The following is a 22,865-nucleotide window of genomic DNA, read 5'->3' on the forward strand; positions in this document are numbered from 1 at the left end:
CCCCTTATCATTGTGCGCAGGCTTTCTGGCAGGCTTTCCAGTGCACCAAGCATTTGGTGGTGTATGCCCATCAGCCGTCTTCTATAGCCTCACCCATCAAAGTTCTCATCTGACTCCTCTGCAGCAGAACTAGCGAGCGACCTCACCCTCCAATAGCTGGCACCTGTGATGTCCGTTCCTCCCACCCTGGCTCCTGCGCACTTGTGCCCAGTGATTCACCACATGCAGATCCCTCCTCTAACCCAGCCTCTAAAGGACGCGCAGTGTCAGTCTCTGAGCTGGTAGGATGCGAGTGTCAGATCGAGTGACGGTGTGGCTTCAGTGACCCTCTCCTCCTCCTCCTCAGACGGTGCAGCCACATGTTCTTGGGTATCTGCAATGACAAAGGGAAACAGGTTGAGTTGTGGAGCGGAGAGAGGAGCAAGTAAGATGTGCATGCTGACAGCATCGGCAGCACGTGAGTCAGAAAAGATTGTGGGAGGAGGGAGATGTGGGAAACGAGAAGGAGCATTAGATATGCAGAGATCCCCCTCATCGGGATCTCCAGCACGGCATATGGTCGCGGCTGCAGCAACGGCCCTTCCAATGATCCGAAGCGCGGGCTCCTCCAAGGGGGTGAGGACGTGTAGGCGTGCCTGTCCTCCCTCAGGTCTCTCCTGTTGCTGGCCGCTATGCGCCACCTTCTCCTGCAAGACAGAGGGCAGTGTGTCAGTGAGTATCCTGCAAGGTGCGTGGGTGATGTGCCTGTCATGGTCGAATAGCTGCCAATGTGTGTGACCTGTGAGTGGTGGTTGTGTGGCCTGCAAGTGTGGTACTATGTGAGGGTGAGATGCAGCATGCCAAGTGCAGCATTGCGTACGGATGGACAGTGTTTGTTGATGGGTGGGTGACAGGGGGTGTCATGCGTGGTACAGTGGGTCGGATGTGCCACTTGACACTTGCATTCACTCACCTTGACCACTCATGTCAAATCGTTTAACTTCTTTCGGCACTGCACCCACGTGCATGGTGCCATGCTCCTGGTGTTGACTTCCTAGGCCACAGCTTCCCAATGCCTGTGGAGCTGGAATCTAGAGGGTCTCCTGCAATGCTACGGGTACAGGTTGGCCCTCCTTTCATCCACCCCCTCCACCAGGGCCTCCAGTGCATCGTCTGAGAAGCGTGAGGTGCAGTCTCATACCGGTCCCGCGATCCTTCCTGCCATCTTTCCCTCCTCCCAATAGACTGTGCACCTGCCCTTTAAAATGTGCACCTGCACCTGTGACGAGTGCTGGACACGTCCCATTTCAGGATTCCTGATACTCTGTGCAGCCTCTCAGCAGCGCAGGTAGCATTCTATTTAGCAGGCAGCACGAAGGAGTCATAGGTGCACCTACGAGGTCAAATGTGCTCTCTTCATCAATCCCATCACTTCCATCAACAGAAAAGAATTCTACTTGTTCAACGTCCAGCCGGTTTGTGATGAGCATCACCACATCATGCAACTGAATGTTTGCTCAATGCTTTCATTTTAAGACACACCACTGTACTCACATTCTTTCACAAGTACAAGTATCTAGGTGGATCTGGGAAATCAAGGCTACCCTCTACAGCAATGGATGATGACACCTTTCCCAGGGACAACAGCTGAGCTTTGCTATCACAAGATCTATTCTGTCACCAGAGTGCACATTATTGATATTCTGAAGGCACATTTCAAGTGTCTGATTGGTCTGGGGTACTGTGCAATTAAGTCCAGCTCAGGACTGCTGGATAGTGGTGCATGGTGTACAATTTTGCTTTACAAAGAGGCCTCCCAATGGATGACCTGGAGGAGGAAGGCGCCCAGGATAGTATGCACAATCTACAGGGTGCACTGCAGCAACTGATGAAGGTTACTTCGTCAGCACCTCCCTCCCCTGCAACATCTACCACTGAGAAAGACAAGAACTGCAATGTCATGGGAACACCATTCCTAACAATTCGCACTTTGACATATAATCGCTGTTCCTTCACGTTCACTGAGTAAATATCCTGGACTTCCCTACCTAACATGGGTACGGCAGTGTGGTGGTTATGCCACTGAACTACTAATCCAGAGGCCTGGACTATTAATATTTATACACAACTTTTAGCTGCTTGGATAAGACTTGACATTCTGCAAGACTGTATGTAATCTGCTTGGTTGGGTTCAGCTGGAGTGTAGGTCTTTTGACTAGTGGGCGGATGCTAATGTGAAACAGCAGTTGGTTGCTTGAGCCCAATCCAATTGGCTCAGACATATGCCTTAATCGTGCTCTTGGAATTCTTTCCAGGACACTAATGAAAGTATGTTTGAAAGCAGACCAGTTAGAGTTCTGATGCCCTAATTCATGTCTTGTTGAGTGTTTTCACGTGATCAAAAGTGTTGCTATTTCCAAATGTCTACACCAAAGTAGGCACTACCTCCTGACAGATGTTGAATCACTGGTTGATGCTATTAGCAATGATGAAGAAGAGTATAACATGTTCCAGAATGGAAGATAAATACTGTACCATTTTTAGACAGCTATGTCACAATTTCCCAGTATACACCAGCTAATTCTAGCATTTGTCAATACTGATGTGGCAATCAAGAAGCAAGCAGTTCTCATTCTCTCTGAAGTGCTTTACTACTTGCAGAAGTCATCTTCATCCACCCAATCTAACTCTCCCAGAACACTCTGCAATTAGCATTCGAGCCTGATTGTATTTTGCTTCCTTCAATTATCCTTAATCCTGCTGCAGAGCATGCGACAAAAATAAGCGTTATATCATAGGCTCTGCTGCTAATTGCTAACGTTTTAATATATTTGATTATAGCTGAGTTCAAAAAAAAAAGTGGCTTTGGCAATCATCATGTCTGATGAAAGGACTCATTATGAGTAAAATAATAGATGCCTAGGACTAAATTGCAAGGCAGTAATTTCAATGAGACATTCAGGTGAGGTCATAATTTGTTTGAGTGGTTCGTCATCATCTGAAATCCAAGATTCAATTATTCTGTCTTTTGCTCACAGGAAGAAATACTGCATTATTGTACAGTTACTTACAAAGAGTTAGATTATCTTTAAGAGTTGCAATATTTTTATTAATGCACTGGAGTAATTAAGTGGAAAATTGTCTACTTATATAGTTGTTACTTATGTGTTTGTTCATCTTTTGTAAATAAATTCACTTGACATTTTTAAACTTAAAATATGCTCTGCTGTGATGCTCTATTACTTTTGAAGACAAGGATTCCTACCTGAGCCACGCGCAAATTGGTATAGGGTCAAGCAGGTCAGAGGGCTAAATGCTTGGCTCAAAGAGTAATGTGAGAGACAGGAGTTTCGATTCATGGGGCACTGGCACCAGTACAGGAGAAAGAGGGAGCTGACCTGTTGGGACAGGCTCCTATTAAACTGGGCTGGGACCAGTGTCCTGGCGAATCGAATAACTAGGGCTGTAGATAGGGCTTTAAATTAAAAAGGGGTGAGGGGTCAGGTGACGGAAAATTAAAAAATCTAAAGAGAAAAGTCAAGGCAACAGAGCAGTGTAGTGAAGATAAGCAGAGTATGACAGGAAGGGACAGAGTGTTTAATGGTAATAGTACATCAGCGAATAAGGTCAAAGCAGGGAAAAATGATAAAAAATTAAAATTAAAAGCTCTTTATCTGAATGCACAAAGCATTCGTAACAAGATAGATGAATTAGTGGCACAAATAGAGATAAATGGGCTTGATCTGGTAGCCATTACAGAGAAGTGGTTGCAAGGTGACCAAGGTTGGGAAATTAATATTCCAGGGTACTTGACCTTTTAAAAAGACAGGCAGAATGAAAAAGGATAGGGGGTGTGGGGGTAGCCCTGATTATAAAAGATGGCATAAAGACAGTAGTGAGAAAAAATCTTGGCTCGGAAGATCAGTAGGTAGAATCAGTATGGGTAATAACAAGGGGCAGAAAACACTGGTGGGAATAGTTCATAGGCCCCCTAACAATAGCTATACCGTTGGACAGAGTATTAATCAAGAAATAAGAGGAGGTTGTAACAAAGATAATACGATAATCATGGGGGACTGTAATCTTCATATAGACTGGACAAGTCAAATTGACAAAGGTAGTCTGGAGGACGAGTTCATGGAATGCATTCGAGACAGTTTCCTAGAACAATACATCGTGGAACCAACCAGGGAACAGGTTAGTTTAGATCTTGTATTGTGTAATGACTCAGGGTTAATTAGTAATCTCATAATAAAGGATCCTCTGGGGAAGAGTGATCATAATATGATAGAATTTCACATTGAGTTTGAGAGTGACATACATAAGTCTGAAACTAGATTCTTAAACTTAAATAAAGCCAATTACATAGGTATGAAGGGCGAGTTGACTAAGGTAGATTGGGAAATTAGATTAAAAGGTATGACGGTAAATAAGCAATGGCGAACATTTAAAGAAATATTTCAAAATTCTTAACGAATATGCATTCCATTGAGAAATAAAAACTCAATGGGAAAAGTGATCCATCCGTGGCTAACTAAAGAAATTAAGGATAGTATTATATCAAAAAAAAGAGGCTTATAATTGGGAGAGTTCTAGAAACCAGCATAGGATGACCAAAAAATTGATCAAAAGGGAGAAAATAGAATATCAGAGAAAACTAGCAAGAAATTTAAAAAACAGGTTGTAAGAGCTTCTGTAAAAAGAGAGTAGCAAAGGTAAACGTTGGTCCCTTAGAGGCTGAGACAGGAGAAATTATAATCGGAAATAAGGAAATGGCAGAGACGTTAAACAAATATTTTGTATCTATCTTCACAGTAGAAGACACAAAAAGCATACCAGAAATAGTGGGGAACCAAGGGACTAATAAGAGTTAGGAACTTAAAGCAATTAATATCAGTAGAGAAAAAGTACTAGAGAAACTAATGGGACTAAAAGCCGACAAATCCCCTGGGCCTGTTGGCCTATATCCTAGTGTTCTAAAAATAGTGGCTGCAGAGATAGTGGATGCATTGGTTGTGATCGTCCAAAATTCCCTAGATCCTAGAATGGTCCCAGCGGATTGGAAGGTAGCAAATATAACACTGCTATTCAAGAAAGGAGGGAACTACAGGCAGTTAGCCTGACATTGGTCATCGGGAAAATGCTCGAATCCATTATTAAGGAAGTGGTAACAGGTCACTTAGAAAATCACGGTATGATTAGGCAGAGTCAACATGGTTTTATGAAATGGAAATCATGTTTGACAAATTTATTAGAGTTTTTTGAGGCTGTAACTAGCAGAATAGATAAAGGGGACCCAATGGATGTAGTATATTTGGATTTTCAAAAGGCACCACATAGGTTGTTACGCAAGATATGGGTAACATATTATCATGGATAGAGGATTGGTTAACGGACAGAAAACAGAGAATAGGGATAAAAGGGTCATTTTCAGGTTGGCAGGCTGCAACTAGTAGGGTGCTGCAAGGATTAGTGCTTGGGCCTCAGCTATTTACAATCTACATTAATGACTTAGGTGAAAGGACCGAGTGTAATGTATCCAAGTTTGCTGACGATACAAAGCTAGGTAGGAAAGTAAGCTGTGAGGAGGACACAAAGGGCTCAATTTTCAAAGTAAAAAAACGGGTGGGCTGGGGGCAGGGGGCATTGAAAATTGCCATCATTTCAGACCCGCTCCCCAACCCGCCTAAATATCGGTTTTCACCGGGGCGGGACGAGGGGCGGACAAACAATCTGTTCCCAGGGGGCGGGGCGGATCTTAACCTTTCAAGGAGGCTTCGGGTCTCCATTTTTCTCCAATTCCCGATTTCAACTCCGGAGGGGGGGCGGGATTCCCGGGCCTTCTATTTTACGCCTCGTGAAAGGAGGCGAGAAGGCCCGAGACTAACGGGTAGGTGTCGAGAAAGGCACAGCTTGTGGGCCCAGAGGAGCAGGAGTGCTTCCCCCAGGCCCAACAAGCCACCCGTTTTTTACTTTGAAAATTGAGCCCTTTGTGTCCTCCTCACAGCTTACTTTCCTACCTAGCTTTGTATCCCAACGATCGCAGACCCCTGAGCCCCAATCGCGGACCCCTGACCCCGACACCCGACCCCGATCCTCCCCCTGACCCCTGACCCCAATGCCGATCCTCCCCCTCCAATCCCAATCCTCTCCCCCACTCCGATCCTCCCCCCCCACTCCGATCCTCCCCCCCACTCCGATCCTCTTATCCTCTGACCCCCGACCGTCCCCCCTCAATGATCGCAAACCCCCGCCATGACCTCTGATCCCAACAGCCCCCCATGACTGACCCCCAATCCCATCCCCCACGACTCATGACCCCATGCCAACCTATGCCCACCAGTGCCACCCGTGCCCACATATGCCAACCTATGCCACGCATGCCACTTGCCCATGCATGCCCCCCCCGTCCATACAAACAAAGACTTACCTGAAGACGTCCTCTCCCTGGCTGGTCACCTGTCCGACTGTGACCAGCCTGTCAATCAGCCGGTCAGTCGGACGGGAAACCAACAAAAAAAAGACGTCCTTACGTCAAAATTGTAAGGACGTCCTTGACACCCATACTATTGGGTTTCCCAACCTCAATTTGAACCCCCACCCTCTTCCCGGCTCTGTTTTAAAATTGAGCCCAAAGAGTCTGCAAAGGGATATAGACAGGTTAAGTGAATGGGCAAGAAGGTGGCAGATGGAGTACAATGTGGGGTAATGAGGTAGGAAGAATAGAAAAACAGAATATTTTTTAAATGGTGAGAAACTATTAAATGTTGGCGTTCAGAGAGATTTGGGTGTTCTCGTACAAGAAACACAGAAAGTTAGCATGCAGGTACAGCAAGCAATTAGGAAGGCTATTGGCATGTTGGCCTATATTGCAAGGGGGTTGGAGTACAAGAGTACGGAAGTCTTGCTACAATTGTACAGGGCTTTGGTGAGACCACATCTGAAGTACTGTGTACAGTTTTGGTCTCCTTATCTAAGGAAGGATATATTTGCAACGAAGGTTTACTAGATTGATTCCTGGGATGAGAGGGTTGTCCTATGAGGAGAGATTGAGTAGAATGGGTCTATACTCTGGAGTTTGGAAGAATGAGAGGTGATCTCATTGAAACATGTTGATTCTGAGGGGGCTTGACTGAGGGGGTAGGTGCTGAAAGGTTGTTTCCCCTGGCTGGAGAGTCTAGAACTAGGGGGCATAGTCTCAGGATAAGGGATCGGCCATTTAAGGCTAAGATGAGGAAGAATTTCTCAGAGGGTTGTGAATCTTTGGAATTCTCTACCCCAGAGGGCTGTGGATGCTCAGTCGTTGAATATCTTCAAGGCTGAAATAGATAGATTTTTGGACTCTAGGGGAATCAAGAGATATGGGGATCAGGCAGGAAAGTGGAGTTAAGGTTGAATATCTTATCGAATGGTGGAGCAGGCTCGAGGGGCCATATGGCCTACTCCTGCTCCTATTTTTTATGTTCTTATGTATATTGAGTAGTTAGAAGCAATTAGCAGGCAGTTTGACTATTTGAATTCCAATTTTTTTTTTAAAGCTGGAAATAAAAAAGCTGGTATCAGTAAAAAAGTGATCGTGAAGCTCTCAAATTGTCATAAAAACCCAACTGGTTCACTAATGCTCTTCAGGGAAGAAAACCTGCCATCCTTACCCAGTCTGGCCTCTATGTGACCCCATTCCCACTCCAATGTAGTTAACTCTTAGCCACAATCTGAAGTGACCTATCAAGCCACTCAGTTCTATCAAACCGCTTCAAGAAGGTGGCTCATCGCCACCTTCTCAAGGCAACTTGGGGATTGGCAATAAATGCTGGCCTTGCCAGCGATGCCCACATCCCGAGAATGAATTTTTAAAAACTTGTATTTATTCTACGTTATGGAAAATGTGCTTGTCAGAAAGTGATAAGGTGAAAATATTGAAATGGACAGCAAACTCATAGACCCCTTATCTTTGGTATAATGTTCTCTGCTTTAATATAGTATTATTTCATCATATAACATAAAATAAAGCAAATTGGTTGCACTGGTGTGAAAGTCGTGCATGGGATTTTTACACCAGTTGTCTTGTAAACTCTGAAAATTATTGTTGTATACATCGTACGCTGAGGCTAAAAATCTGCCGCAAGTGCTAAGACACCAGATTTTACAACATTTCTGATTATTTTACTCAACACTTATGAATGTAATTAGGTTTGAGTTTTCCTGCCTTCAGCAGGAGTTAGAACTGTAGAGGTCGATCAAGCTTTTTTCTGACAGGGGACCACTAAAGATCAACCAATTTGTTAGAACCTTTCCTTAATCCCAATTTTAGACTTCAAGGCCAATTCTTTTACATCAACAATTAGTAATTAATAACTCATGAAGTGAAATATTTGAAATCCTTTGGACAAATATCCATTTCTGTGTTACAGTCGTCACTCTAATCCTGCAGAAGATTCACAAACCTTCTCTTTAGCAGCTTTCTGGAGGTCAGAAGCCTGCTGTTCATATGAATAACCAGTCTGGATTTCATCCTCTAATAGTGTAACATCTTCCTGAGGAATAGGCCAACCCATTCTGTCCAAAGCCTGGAGTAAGGCCTCCTTGTGGTCGCTGAATGAGATTGGTTTATCACTGCTGAACCTTGTATGAAATGAACACACACAGAAAAAGAAATATCAAAATCTAATTGTATTTACAACAAAAAATGCTTATGTACTGTTTTGTACAGAATGTTGTTACTTACTTATCTCGCTCCTCTTGAGATAATACTCTCCATACGATTAAATTTAGACGCCTTTCAAAAGAAAAAAAAAGTGTCAAGAATTCTTGACTAATAATGAATTTGAAAACTCCAGTTATGTGCTATTTAAAAAGGTTAATCCAAAGTCAGATGAACAAATTGCATCAGCAGAAACCCATTGTGAACAAGCTTAAAACCACAATAGAGTGTGCCAAAACAATAAAGTAAATCGTTTTAGTAATTAAATACAATGCAAGTACCCAGATGTCCAGTGTATACCACAAGTGAGGCACACCATAAGACTCATCAGCAAAGTCACCAGTGAGTTATTTACGTGATAAATGCACAAACTCCAGCATATACAAAACAATTAGCGTAAATGGCTCCTACACATGAAGGAAAATAAAGATAGAGTGAAACTTTGAACTTCAGTGGGGCCATGTCAATGGGCGGTAGTGGATCGGCCACCATTATACAACACGCTCAATCTTCCTTTCCATTCTGCCGAGTTTGAAAGTTTCGCCCATTGTCTTTCTTAAAGCACTTTGGCTGCTTCTTCTTTTTGCTCAATACATGGTGGGGATTCTGTGCTTACCATTATTATTATGCCAGCTTAACCTTTAAATGCCTGATTCCTTGATTTGAAATTTTATGTTAAGAGATTTTATTTTAGGTACAATACAGCAATGGACACAGAGATAAAATCAGTACTGTTACAGGGTAATACTAGACAGAGTCATACGCAGTTATTATACAGAGTTCACATTCTTGTGTTGGTTTAAGCCAGTTTTCGTGTGCAGAATGGGTGCCGCATTCAAAGCACGTGCCCAATCACGTGGACGCAACTAAGGCCCCAAATTGGTCTCCCTGACTAATTTAAATAGAATGGGTAGACTGCCAGGGCTCTGAGTCCTGCCACAGAGGGCACAGATGAAGACTTCAAAGGTCCGCCATACATAAGAAGACTGATGGCAATACCCAGGGACCTTCTAAGTGAACTGGTCTACCTGCCAGCGAGCTTGCACACAATGTCGGAGGACATGGAGGAGTGCTGTCATTGTGCACAGCATCGAGACCATGCAGTCAACCATAGAGTGAATGATCAGATCTATGAGCACTGCAGGGAGCCCCACAGCGATGAAGCCTCTGCTGATAGCTCTGACAGCGTTGATGGAAGTTCAGAATGCTGCCATCTTGGTTCTGGGATCCAGCACCTCCTCTGAATCCTATGATCTCTTTAAATAACAGTTGTGAAGGCTGCTTCCTGACTGTTCCTGCAATGATTTGCTGGGCGGGTTTGGGAAGTGACATCTCAGGCACGCACCGACACCAATTTCTCAAAAGGATCCTGATTCAGGTGCAGGACCCTTATTAACATATTTAAATGATGCCTGTATTTGTTTAAGGAGGAGATATTTTCATCAGTGCATTTACAGGAAACTGGGAATGGAGGCTTAGAATGAAATTAAGTTCCGAAAAAAAATTATTTTATACATTATGTTAAGTGTTAAAAAAAAATGCAATTACATTTTTAAAAATCAGAGAATGCTTAGCCTATTATTTATATAATTATATTTCTTCTGCTACAATTCAAACTGCAAATTTTAACTCTACCGTAATAAGAGAAGTGAGATGTCATTTTAAAAAGGCAATGTTACCACAAAATTGGATATAACATTTTGCCCTCATGCTGACTGTTTCTTAAAAAAAACAGGAATTTCACCCCAATAAGACACAAGGCAAAAGTAAAAATGAGCATTTATGCAAACAATATATTCATTTCTGGTCTGCCATCAGATGTATTTTTTTCGCAAAACATCATAACAGGCCAGAATTTCTGAAAAAATAACAGCATCTGAACGATGCACACCATTATTAATGTGCAAATAGGCCAGCAACTTGTAGCAAGGAAGAGATAGCCTGTGAATTGCAAATCACTACAAGTTGCTGGCCAATTTGTGCCACTCCACCATTTGCCTCCCCACGATTTTCATTAAGTTGTTGTATCTGCACATTAATTGTCCATTAACCGTGCCACAGAAAGTTAAGTCTAGTAATTAACAGCGTTAGTACCCTTTCAACGACGAGATAATTGTTAATGACTGCCAATCAACCTCTCTTGCCTAGAAAGTGAACAATTATAAGTGTCTAAGTTTCATTCCTTCAGGTTGTGAATTGTTTTAGAAGATTTCCAAAATGTCAAATTTTAAATTTAATTTTTTTTCTTACTTTTCCTTTCTGTCTTTTTTTTCCTCTCTCTCTTAATCCAATCAATCTTTATTTCTTTTTCTGTACCTGATTTGAGAACAACTCTAATTCACCCTCCTTCTCAGTCCTTCCTTTGTTTATTTCTCAATCCTTCGATCTCAAATGTTAAGGAGATACACTGTTTGTTCCGTTGTTCACCAAGGTCCCAGATGCCCGGTTTCCTCGCTGCACCATTATCAAGCTCGCACTTCCAGCAACTTTGTGGGCAAAAAATTTTAAAACCTAAAACGTGCACGAACAAGTCTAACTAACACGGCACGCCGCAAGATGCCCCGTTCCAGCAAAATCTGGCCCAATAATTATTGCATATTTTATTCAGGAAAAAAAATTACAAATGAATATTTTGCACATGTATTTGTGCTAGATTATCACCTGGTATGACTGCATTTAATTATGTTTCAGTTCAAGCTCACTTAAAGTGCTTCAGCCATCCTGTAAATGTTACAAGTTTCACACTGCACCTCTGCTTTACTTGATAGGTTGAGGCTTACAGGATTTGCCGTTTTTATCTTAATTTGTCCTCAGGCAGCTCATTAAGCCACTCTACTTATAGTAATTTACCAGTCGAGTTCAGATCTGCTCTAAAGCAGTGTTGCCCAATACATTAGACACTAATACATGGGGCTAATTGGGAATCCAGGTGTGGATAATTGCATTTCTGATTAGTAAATAAAAAATGAGTAATAGACACCGTCTTTGGGCATGTGATCTCTATACCCATATTCACACAGTGAATACAGATGGTACTTTAACATTTTTGTGTTTGTTGGTAAAATGGTAACATGAAAAGTAGAGTGTGCAAGTGTTTTTTGATCATTTTGAGTACTTTACTTCCTTGGTTACTGAATAGTGGTAGATGTTTTTTCAGTAAATATACACGTGAAGTACATTTATCTGTATTACGTGAGTATATTGAGGCATTTTCTACTAAAATTAGTGCATGTGGCTAAAAAGACATCACTGTAGCCATGCCTATAGCCACTGGGCTGGCAAGTGAAAAGGCTGGCAGGGAAGCATGGAGCATGCAGACAGGTGAGCATCTGGGCAAAGAAGTATTTGAAATGAGTGGACAAATGGCCAAGCAGATCAGAAAGCACTTGGTGTGGATGGCCCAACAAGTACGTGGGCTGGGTGAGCAAACAAGTAGGCTGGCATGTAATTGGCTCAGGCAAGAGAACAGATGAGCAAAGGAGCACTAGGCGAGTGGGAGTATGAGCCGAGGTCTTGAGTCAGTACTTGAGACTTAGGCTTATAGTCAGGGCCTGGCAAAACATTTGTATGTGTGGGTCAGGGGAGTTGGGAACATCTCATGGCAGGCCAGGCTGCAAAAGATATTGGCCTGTTCAGGAGGAGCCAGAAGGACTTTCAGTGGATTGTCAGATCATTGAAAGGATCACAAGGAGCATGTCAGGTCAGTTCAGGTCTGTAAATAGAATAAAAACCTTACATATGGTGCACATTCAGGTCTGGACCCTTCATTAAAATTAATTTGTAAAAATAGTTCTAATGAAGGGTCCACAGCTGAAGCCTCAACTTGCCTGTTCTGTCCACAAATGTTGCCTGACCTGTTGAGTGTTTCCAGCATTTTCTGTTTGGGTTAATTTTGTACTTGCATCTTCTAGTCTTATGCTCATTTTCAAAGTTGAATAGTTTGCTTATTTCAACTTTATCTGTAACTTTTGTTCATTTGAAGACCACTATCATAAATACTTTCAATCTTCTTTTCTCCAGAAAAAATAAATTTAGTGACTTGAATATTTTTGTGTGACCATTCGTCATGCAGCTCGGTTGTGGTACAATGATTTTTGGTATGATGCCCTTTTGAAGATATCAGTGTGCCGAGGTTTTCAAGTGCACCTCGGACACGTGCCTTGTTGGAGTATGGGTGTGCTTGGTAAGCAATGAAAGAGCTGTCAGGTTGTGTTAGGGCTTGACATAGGCCACCAGTAAATGTGCAACACGTTGACAGCATTCATACATGGCCATCTACGTGGTAAACAGTACTGTTGGGTATTCTTACCTGCACAGCTTTGTTAAGATGTGTCACCTTCTGCCACATCTGTTCCTGAGTAGTGTGAAAAGTGTTGATCCCAATTGCCACCTCTTTCTAAGCATGGTGCACAGATGTCCTTCAATGTGGGCTTCCTGCCATACCAAACAGGAGAACCTGCCTCATACCCATCTCCAGCAGCTGCACCTCCACTTCACCAGCTATCAAATGGGATTTGTTTGTTCCACTGCTCCATCACTTGCCCACGGCCTCTGTTTCCTGACCTCATATCGGTTTTGCTAGCCACCTTTTTTTAAAGCAAGCATTTCTTTTGCTCCATTCGGTCTTTGGAAAGGCTGGAAACTATTTTAATCCCTTACAAAGTAACATTTGCAGCCCTTTAAGGGCTGATTGCATGCCAGATTTCCCAATCCCACCCCTCCCTCCATCTTTTAATTTGCTCACAGCAGCAGGTCTAATAGAGAATGGCAGCTCAGTGTGCATATTAAATGCGGGTCAACCGTGGAAAGTTCAACAGGGATGTCTGCTCACAATTTATGTAAGCACAAATTTTGTTATATTTCAGCCCTGCTGCTTCAATGCTAGGACTGGGAAATGTCTTGTATTGTGTACGAGAGTGACCAAAATAATATTAGAAAAGGTAGTGAAAAGGATTCAGAGAGAGCAATCAAAATGAGCTATGAAGAGAGGTAAAGGAAGTTAAATCCATTTTCAGTAAAAAAATAAATTGCTGAATTATTTCAAATATTTTAAATGAAAGAACCAGATTCATGAATATATAAATTTATTTTGTGCAAATAAAAATAGAAAAATCAGAGCTATATATTATAAACTGAGAAAGCTCTGAGCTAAACTTACTATAGGAATTATCTCTTAATTTTCATTAATAGATTCCCACTCAGTACTGTGAATACTGACTGAAATTGAAAAATTCAAAAAAGAACTGGATTGATTCCTGATTCAAGAAAGAATAAAGGAATCTATGGGGTAGGAAAACAATTTGAAAAAAGTCAGTACTGGCCCCGCAAAAATGGCCTAGAGAATGGAGAGCTGCATGGGCTCAACATTTGTTTTGTTATGTATGCAAGTGCTTTTCATTTTGTGCCTACTTACTTTGCATAGGAATGAATAGCTTGGAAAAGTCTTTGTTTGTAGCTTTCGAGGTTCACAGCCAGTGGATTAATAAGTGTAATCTGCTTCTTGCTGTTGGTCACGTGAGCTAAAGGTAACACCTGGAATAAAATAGAAACATCAGATTGAAATATATCCAAAGTACCATTATTATTTTTTAAATAATATCCACAGAAAAATGTCAGCTCAGAAGACGATGATTCCTTTTCATTCTCATTTTTTCTTGACCTTTCGTTAATATAAAAACATACTAGATGATCTCCTGTGGTGATGCTCACAGACAAAAATGTGAAAATGCGCATCCTATTTGCTTCAGTTTCAGACCCTAATTTACATGTGTACTTTACTCACTTTAACCCACGTGCACACTGTCACAGATCTTACTCACTTTTAAAGCTTTACTCACTCAGCCCTAAGCAATGTAGGTAGGCCCCTAGTGGAGCGAAAAACTAAAACCATGAGCTCGAGCTTGAGACCGTTGCCGTTGTTCTTGAAGGCTGGCTCTTTCCCAGCTTCAGTGTGGTTGAAATGCTAGCCCTATGTAATTGTAAATACATAATTACAGAATTTTAATATATTTGTAAATGTATGTAATTATAAATATCTTTATAATGAAATTCATGCCTATCACATACGTTGAGTCCATCATCTGCACTATAACAATCATGTCATTGGTCAATTTTCCTCTTTCTCATTGGCTAGGTATTTGAAGTGTTTTTCTCCTTTCAAGTTTATTATTTTCTATTTTTGACAATTATATGATGCAAAAACCTTTCTCCCTGATCACATTTTAACAAAAACATTTTCCCAATCATGTTCCAGCAAAAGAAATTCTCCAAAATTGTCCCCAACAACCCCACTATTTGCTCTTAAAAACTAAACTTAGAATAAATACTTTAAATATTCAAAAGTACAGAAAAAAAAACACAAACTTACCCATAATCTTACCCATCCCATCTTTCAAGTGTTCCAACAACCTATCTTCTCTCCACAGCATGATCAAGTGCACAGTGAATGTCATGGATATCAACAACTTCCTTATCTACTTCACGGCCCAGCCCACCTAGCTGAGGGCAGATGTTCAAAGACAAACAACTGCTTTACAACTCCCACAAGCCACCACATTGCCCAACTTCTTTCACAATGGGGCACAAACAGGGCAATTGTACAGTGAGGCTATAGTAACAAAAGGTATTTCACTGGCTATGTGAAGCACTTTGGGCCGTCCTGAGGTTGTGAAAGCTGCTATATAAATGCATGTTCTTCCTTCTTTCGTAACATAACCAAGTAACCAGAGAATAACTCGTAGACACCTTACCAAAGTCCTAGAGCTCTCTCTCCCTCCCATCCAATGCGTACAAACTCCTAGTATCACATTTTGCCAAGCTCTCATGGCTTCAATGGTGACATTGCTGCTGTTACTCCTATGTGGACAGGGGAATGTCAATGGATGTTATTTATATGGACTTCCAGAAGGCATTTGATAAAGTCCCACATAAGAGACTGTTAGCTAAGATAGAAGCCCATGGAATCAATGGAAAAGTACGGACTTGGTTAGGAAATTGGCTGAGCGAAAGGCGACAGAGAGTAGGGATAATGGGTAGGTACTCACATTGGCAGGATGTGACTAGTGGAGTCCCGCAGGGATCTATCTTGGGGCCTCAATTATTCACAATATTTATTAACGACTTAGATGAAGGCATAGAAAGTCTCATATCTAAGTTTGCCGATGACACAAAGATTGGTGGCACTGCAAGCAGTGTAGATGAAAACATAAAATTACAAAAGGATATTGATAAATTAGGTGAATGGGCAAAACTGTGGCAAATGGAATTCAATTTAGGCAAATGTGAGGTCATCCACTTTGAATCAAAGAAGGATAGAACAGGGTACTTTCTAAATGGTAAAAAGTTAAAAACAGTGGCTGTCCAAAGGGACTTAGGGGTTCAGGTACATAGATCATTGAAGTGTCATGAACAGGTACAGAAAATAATCAATAAGGCTAATGAAATGCTGACCTTTATATCTACAGGACTAGAGTACAAGGGGGCAGAAGTTATGCTGCAGCTATACAAAACTCTGATTAGACTGCACCTGGAGTACTGTGAGCAGTTCTGGGCACCGCACCTTCGGAAGGACATATTGGCCTTGGAGGGAGTGCAGCATAGGTTTACTAGAATGATACCCAGACTTCAAGAGTTAAGTTACGAGGAGAGATTACACAAATTGGGGTTGTATTCTCTCGAGTTTCGAAGGTTAAGGGGTGATCTGATCGAAGTTTATAAGGGGAGCAGATAGGGTGCATTGAGAGAAACTATTTCCGCTGGTTGGGGATTCTAGGACTACGGGGCACAGTCTAAAAATTAGAGCCAGACCTTTCAGGAGTAAGATTAGAAAACACTTCTACACACAAAGGGTGGTAGAAGTTTGGAACTCTCTTCCGCAAACGGCAATTGATACTAGCTCAATTGCTAAATTTAAATCTGAGATAGATAGCTTTTTGCCAACCAAAGGTATTAAGGGATATGGGCCAAAGGCAGGTATATGGAGTTAGATCACAGATCAGCCATGATCTTATCAAATGGCAGAGCAGGCACGAGGGGCTGAATGGCCTACTCCTGTTCCTATGTTCCTATGTTCACTCCTCCAATTTATAGATCCTATGTAATTCCCTCTTGCACTCCACATACAAGGCATTTGCAAATTAACAGAAAAAAGTAAACCTTTGGAAAAAAATAACAATTACGCATAAATCTGTGTGATGTTCTTACTGCCACACTCGTTCTGGTCGCTAATGCCAATATTTGCCATGGTGAAATATAATTTTAAAATAGCAGAACAGAAGTACATTATTTTATCATGATCTCTATATGATAAAATAATGTCACAAACCACTGTCTATTGAGCATTGGGAGGATTCAAAGTATCTTCTACAGGGAGATATTAAAGCTCTTCATACAAGAAATGCATGCTGGCCCAAGAATCACTGCAAATGACTCAAGGGACTTTTGACTGGAAACGTCCTGGACTTGAGCACATAATCTAGGATGACACTTCAGTGCAGAACTGAAGGAATGCTGCATTGTTGGAGATCTATTCTTTCAGATGAGATGTTAAACAGAGGCCTTATCTACTAGTTCAGGTGGACATAAATGTTCCCATGTCACTATTTGAAGAAGGGCAGGGGAGCTCTCCTGCTGTCCCGTATCCAACACCACCAAAAATAGAATAACTAGTCATTTATCTCATTGGTGTTTGTGGGACTTTGCTGGGCACAAATTGACTGCCGCGTTTGCCTACATAACAGTGACTACACTTCAAAAGTAATCTATTGGCTTGAAGTACTTTGGGATGTACTGAGCACATGATGTGCATTTTCTCAGCAATCTTGTACACTTTGTAGAATTTTATCTGCTCATAGTCAACTCTGAATTTGGTCTCCATTTTCCACTTATCTCCCATCCCTTTACTTAGGTCAAATACTTCTGCTCGTTCCAATTGTAAGTTTGAATAATTTACATGAAGATAAAATTATGTGCATCTGAATGTACAGCATTCCCATATGGGCAGTAAAATCAAGCTAATTTTTTTAATTAAAGAGAGCAATAAGCTTCTTAACTTAGCTTCAGGAACTTTATAGAAATTCTCTTTCATTGTCTGAAAAAAATCTATGGAGTAAAATTATTCTGGACACTATATGTAGCAACATTTTTAATTCATTGGTGAAGATTCCTTATAGTCGATATTTCTAGTCAAAACACAAACACTTTAAAAAGGAACATATTTATGACTTTGCTGGAAATGTAGATCAAAGGTAACCATAGACACATTTAAAATGTTGCTACTAAAGCAGCTCTTCCCCGCTATTGCTGACTTTTTCTCCCTCAAAAAAAAGATTACCGTAATCCAAGATTTTTTTTGAAGTAGTGTAAGAATTTTTTTCTCCGTATCACAGTTACTATTCATTTTAGATCAACACATAGATGTGCCAATCCATACACATATAATGGTTCATTTATTCATCTTGATATGAAGAGCTGTTTTAGTGACTTGCTTTGTTCTCCTTTGCTCCTGGAGATATCCGGTTCAATTTTCTTACAGCAGATGCATTGTTGAGCACAGACAACATGCTCCATTCCCACTGAGCAGCAGTGGCAGCATGGCACTGCTGTCCAATTTCACTGCACTGATGGAGTTCACGCAGTACACTAATAGATTCCATGTGTCCATCCAAGCAGCAGGTTCCTGCTATATCTCTGGCACTATTACTTGCTCCTCTGCACTTATGCACTCTATCTCACCCATTACAACCTCCTCAAGGTGTCTATCTGCATCCTCCAGGGTGTGCCTAACTGTTCTGGTGCTTGCAAATATGGGTGTGAGTCACATAGGATGCTCATGGGGCCATTGGCAGGCTGTTATTCTAGACATACGTTAACAGCAGATGAACATATGTTACAATTTTGACTCAAAGGGATTTCTTCAAAATTAGTTTCCATTGCATGCTGTTCTGTATGATATTTTTCAGGTAGTGTGTCTGCCTGTGTGTCACTGAATGAGAAGGGGAGATGACATAATGAAAGCAGATGGTATTAGCCCCGAGTCTGACGGAGGCCTGTGGCTTCATCTTCCTGTACCCCTTCAGTGCTTACATACACAAAGATATCAATAACAACACCATCTTAAATTAAATAGCTCCTTTAATGTATAAGTCCCAAGGTGCTTCACAGAGGCGAAATAAGACAAACATTGATGCTGAGCCAAAGTAGGAGGTATTAGGAGAGGTGACCAAAAGCTTGGTCAGAGATGGGTTTTAAGGAGGGTCTTAAAAGTGGAGAGGGAGGTAGAGAGGCAGAGTGGTTTAAGAAGGGCATTCCAGAGCATGGGGCCTAGACTGCTGAAGGCACAGCTGCCAATGGTGAGGTGAAGGGGGTGTGCACAAGAGACCAAAATCGGAAAAACAGAGAGTTCTGGAGGGTGTTACACAGCTGTAGGAGATTACAGAGATAGAGATGAGTGAGGCCATGAAGAGGTTTAAACACGAACATCAGAATTTTAAATTAAAGGTGTTGGGGGACCGGGAGCCATGGAGATGGGGGTGATGGTTGAATGGATCTTGGAGTGGGATAGGATACAGGCAGCTGAGTTTTGGATAAGCTGAAGTATATGGACAATAGAGTGTGGGTGACCAGTCAGGACAGCACAGGAATAGTCGAGTTTGGAGGTGACAAAGGCATGGATGAGGGTTTCTGCAGCAGATGGGCTGAGGCAGGGGTGCAGTTGGGCGATATTAGAGATGGAAGTAGGCATCTTTGTGATGGAGAGGATATGGGGTCGGAAACTCAGCTCAGGATCGAATCCGATGCCAGAGTTGTGAACAGTCTGGTTAAACCTAAGAAAATGGCTGGAGAGAAGGATGGAATCGGTGACAGAGGTATGGAATTTGTCAAGACAAAGGCTTTTTAATTTAATATTACAGTATACCAGTACGGGGTGGGAAAGGAGTGGGTATGTCCCCCGCTCCATTACAACTGCAACCCCCCCATTTTGCCTGGTTTCCGCTCAGCAGGGAGGGCATCAAAATTGACCCCTTTGTCTTAGTCATGCAAAAGGAAAGTTCACTACACTGAAAGATCTCTGCCCAAACTTGTAGACAAGGTCCTGGAGAGTAGACAAGTTTTATCAGCTTAGCTCATTTAACATTACCAAGGTCAGGCACCAGAGGAGGAAAGGCAGAAAGATACATTGTTGTAAGACAGAGGATCAAGGAGCAATAAGATCAAAGGGAAAGATTATTTTTCCTCTCTCTATCAGAGAAAAGGGACAAAGAGAGAGAAATGCAACAGAGAGCATGAGAAAAAGAAAAAGAGAAAGAAGACAGAGAGAAGAGAGATGATGAGACACATGTCCAAACATGGTGTGCCACAGACTGGTCGGTTTGTGCTAGTGGATATCTGCGTGATGAGGTCCTAATCTCGACTGCGATGACAGGGAAACAGCAAGCAGAAAAGAGAATAATATGTTCAGATCTCAGTACGCTGAAAAGGATACACTACAGCACCCGATATGAACAAAATGTATACTTGTGTTTTAGCTTCAAGTCTAAAGTCAAGAACATGGTAAAAATGGAATTCAGCTGCTATCTGGTGGTGAAGGGATGATGCTTTGTTTCTGTGTGTGTCCTTGTATCATAGATAAACTTTGATTTTATCATTAAATATTTTCCATTCATAGCTACATCAAATGCAGTGCTCAACAAACTACATTACAGAATGGTGCTGTGGGGTCTGCATCTGTGATTTGCCACATAGTAAGTTAATGGTCTCAACCAAAGAGACGAGTAACTTCCTAAAGGGAGAGAGCAAAATTGGAGGATAAATTACCCAAGCCACTCAGACCTGCAACTGTTAATAAGCAACTTGAATGCGCACATGTGCACACAAGACACTGTCTTGCATCTAGCATTTCAGACCTCGCTCTTCAAACGTTAAACTTCAAAACCTCACATTTTGTTACAAACACACATTTAAAGACAGTCATTTCTTCTGCTTTTTATGACCTCGATAACCTGGCCTCTCCCCAAAGGCAGGGACCAGGACTTAGAAGCAGCTGTCAACCTACAGAAACTTTCCCAGCAGCTGCCTTTATTTACCTATTTAAACCACTTCCCCACGTGAAGTACCCAAGCACTGGTCTAAAACGAATAGGCCAGGTTAAACACAACTCCATCTTAGCAACTAAATATCACACACGTGTACCAAACCGTGGAATGTGAATGAGGAGCACCACAAGAGATCAACTATCTAGAATATAATCCCCATATTTTCCTCAATGATTCAGAAATTCCAAATGGATGTGGGAGAAGAGAGCTCTCACCTCATCAAACACTTTGGATACAATATGTTTGTCCAAGATTGGGACATACTTTGCAGTTTGAGGAACAGCAGTAGGCGCAAGTGCATCCATTATGGTGAGTCTCCTAGCAATCAAGCTATTTGTCTTGAGCCAGTGAGCTGAAGAAATATCCAGAGAGCTGCAAATAGATCAATAAAGAATGCCTCATGAGATTAAAACCACAAAGAGAGCTAGACACTCAAAAGTACTCAAATACTCCAAATCTCTTATGAAAATAGTTTTATAACAAACTGAGCAGTTACTCTAGTGTAATAAATCAGCTTAGGTAGAGTACAGTTAAATCATTCTTTATTAAAATGTCCCTGTATTGGCTAACAACGTATCTTTCTCTTAGTAGCAATGCTTATTTGCCACAGTGATATGATCTATAGAGAAATGCAACAAGGAGTTCACTGTGTATTCTCTCCAAGGTGGATGAGCCACTGCTGTAATAACCCCTGAGTTCTGCACCACTGGTCCCCTGGTGACTTAAGAAGGGCCACTACAAACAGAATGTCAGCTAAGTGAGTGTGTGGAGGAAAGTTTCAAATTGGAGTTTTAATTAAAAAAAACAGAAGTTGAAATAAAAACTGTTCAGTTTGCAAAACAAGTAAAAATGGCCAGAGGGAAAACCTGTGACCGAACTTTAAAATGAAAGAATGAGTGGTTTGATACAACTGAGTGGCATGCTAGGCCACTTCAGAGGGCACTTAAAAGTCAACCATGTTGGTGTGGGACTGAAGTCACTTTTTTTTTTAAACTGAATTCAAATTCAAAAACTGCCACGGTGGGATTTGTAGGCATGTTCTCTAGATTATTAGCTCAGGCCTCTGAATTACTAGTCCAGTAACATGACCATTATATTTCCACAGTACCGCCCCCCCCCCCACCCCGGCCCCCCTCATTTCCTGATTGAGGAAGTTGCCTGCTGCTGAAATAAAGGCAACTCTCTGATTTCTCACTGACCAATGGACCACATAGTACATTTGGTGGCAGCAAAAGGATACAACTTAAGTGTACTGTCCATTGATATAGTAATACACATCATATTGTTACAATATTTAAATATTATTGACATTAAAAGAACTTGTACAATGAATAATCAAAGTCAAAATAATTATTCCAGAGCAGTTTTTTTGGCAATATTACAGATGTTGGGCCAGATTTTGCTGAAAAAATAATGGGATCTGAACAACACATAGCAGAGATATTTGAATCATCGACAGCTACAGGTGAGGTGCCTGAAGATTGGAGGGTAGCAAATGTTGTGCCTTTGTTTAAGAAGGGAGGCAGGGAAAAGCCTGGGAACTACAGACCGGTGAGCCTGACATCTGTAATGGGTAAGTTGTTAGAGGGTATTCTGAGGGACAGGATCTACAGGCATTTGGAGAGGCAGGGACTGATTAGGAACAGTCAGCATGGTTTTGTGAGAGGAAAATCATGTCTCACGAATTTGATTGAGTTTTTTGAAGGGGTAACCAAGAAGATAGATGAGGGCTGTGCAGTAGACGTGGTCTACATGGACTTCAGCAAAGCCTTTGACAAGGTACCGCATGGTAGGTTGTTACATAAGGTTAAATCTCACGGGATCCAAGGTGAGGTAGCCAATTGGATACAAAATTGGCTTGACGACAGAAGACAGAGGGTGGTTGTAGAGGGTTGTTTTTCAAACTGGAGGCCTGTGTCCAGCGGTGTGCCTCAGGGATCAGTGCTGGGTCCGCTGTTATTTGTTATTTATATTAATGATTTGGATGAGAATTTAGGAGGCATGGTTAGTAAGTTTGCAGATGACACCAAGATTGGTGGCATTGTGGACAGTGAAGAAGGTTATCTAGGATTGCAACGGGATCTTGATAAATT

At 41.7% G+C, this 22,865-nt stretch overlaps 1 protein-coding gene across 1 annotated transcript in view; it reads right to left on the minus strand.

The window, feature by feature from the left end:
• Positions 1 to 22,865, minus strand: part of LOC137322767 (von Willebrand factor A domain-containing protein 3B-like) — a 207,923-nt gene that overhangs the window by 120,164 nt on the left and 64,894 nt on the right. The window contains exons 18-21 of the mRNA XM_067985798.1: positions 20,988 to 21,144; positions 14,094 to 14,212; positions 8,705 to 8,755; positions 8,424 to 8,601 (exon numbers count right to left, since the gene is read on the minus strand). Coding sequence (XP_067841899.1) covers positions 8,424 to 8,601; positions 8,705 to 8,755; positions 14,094 to 14,212; positions 20,988 to 21,144 — 505 coding nt within the window. The remainder of the gene's footprint in view (positions 1 to 8,423; positions 8,602 to 8,704; positions 8,756 to 14,093; positions 14,213 to 20,987; positions 21,145 to 22,865) is intronic.

This window comes from Heptranchias perlo, chromosome 6 (genome assembly GCF_035084215.1).
Source record: "Heptranchias perlo isolate sHepPer1 chromosome 6, sHepPer1.hap1, whole genome shotgun sequence".
Taxonomy (NCBI): Eukaryota; Metazoa; Chordata; class Chondrichthyes; order Hexanchiformes; family Hexanchidae; genus Heptranchias; species Heptranchias perlo.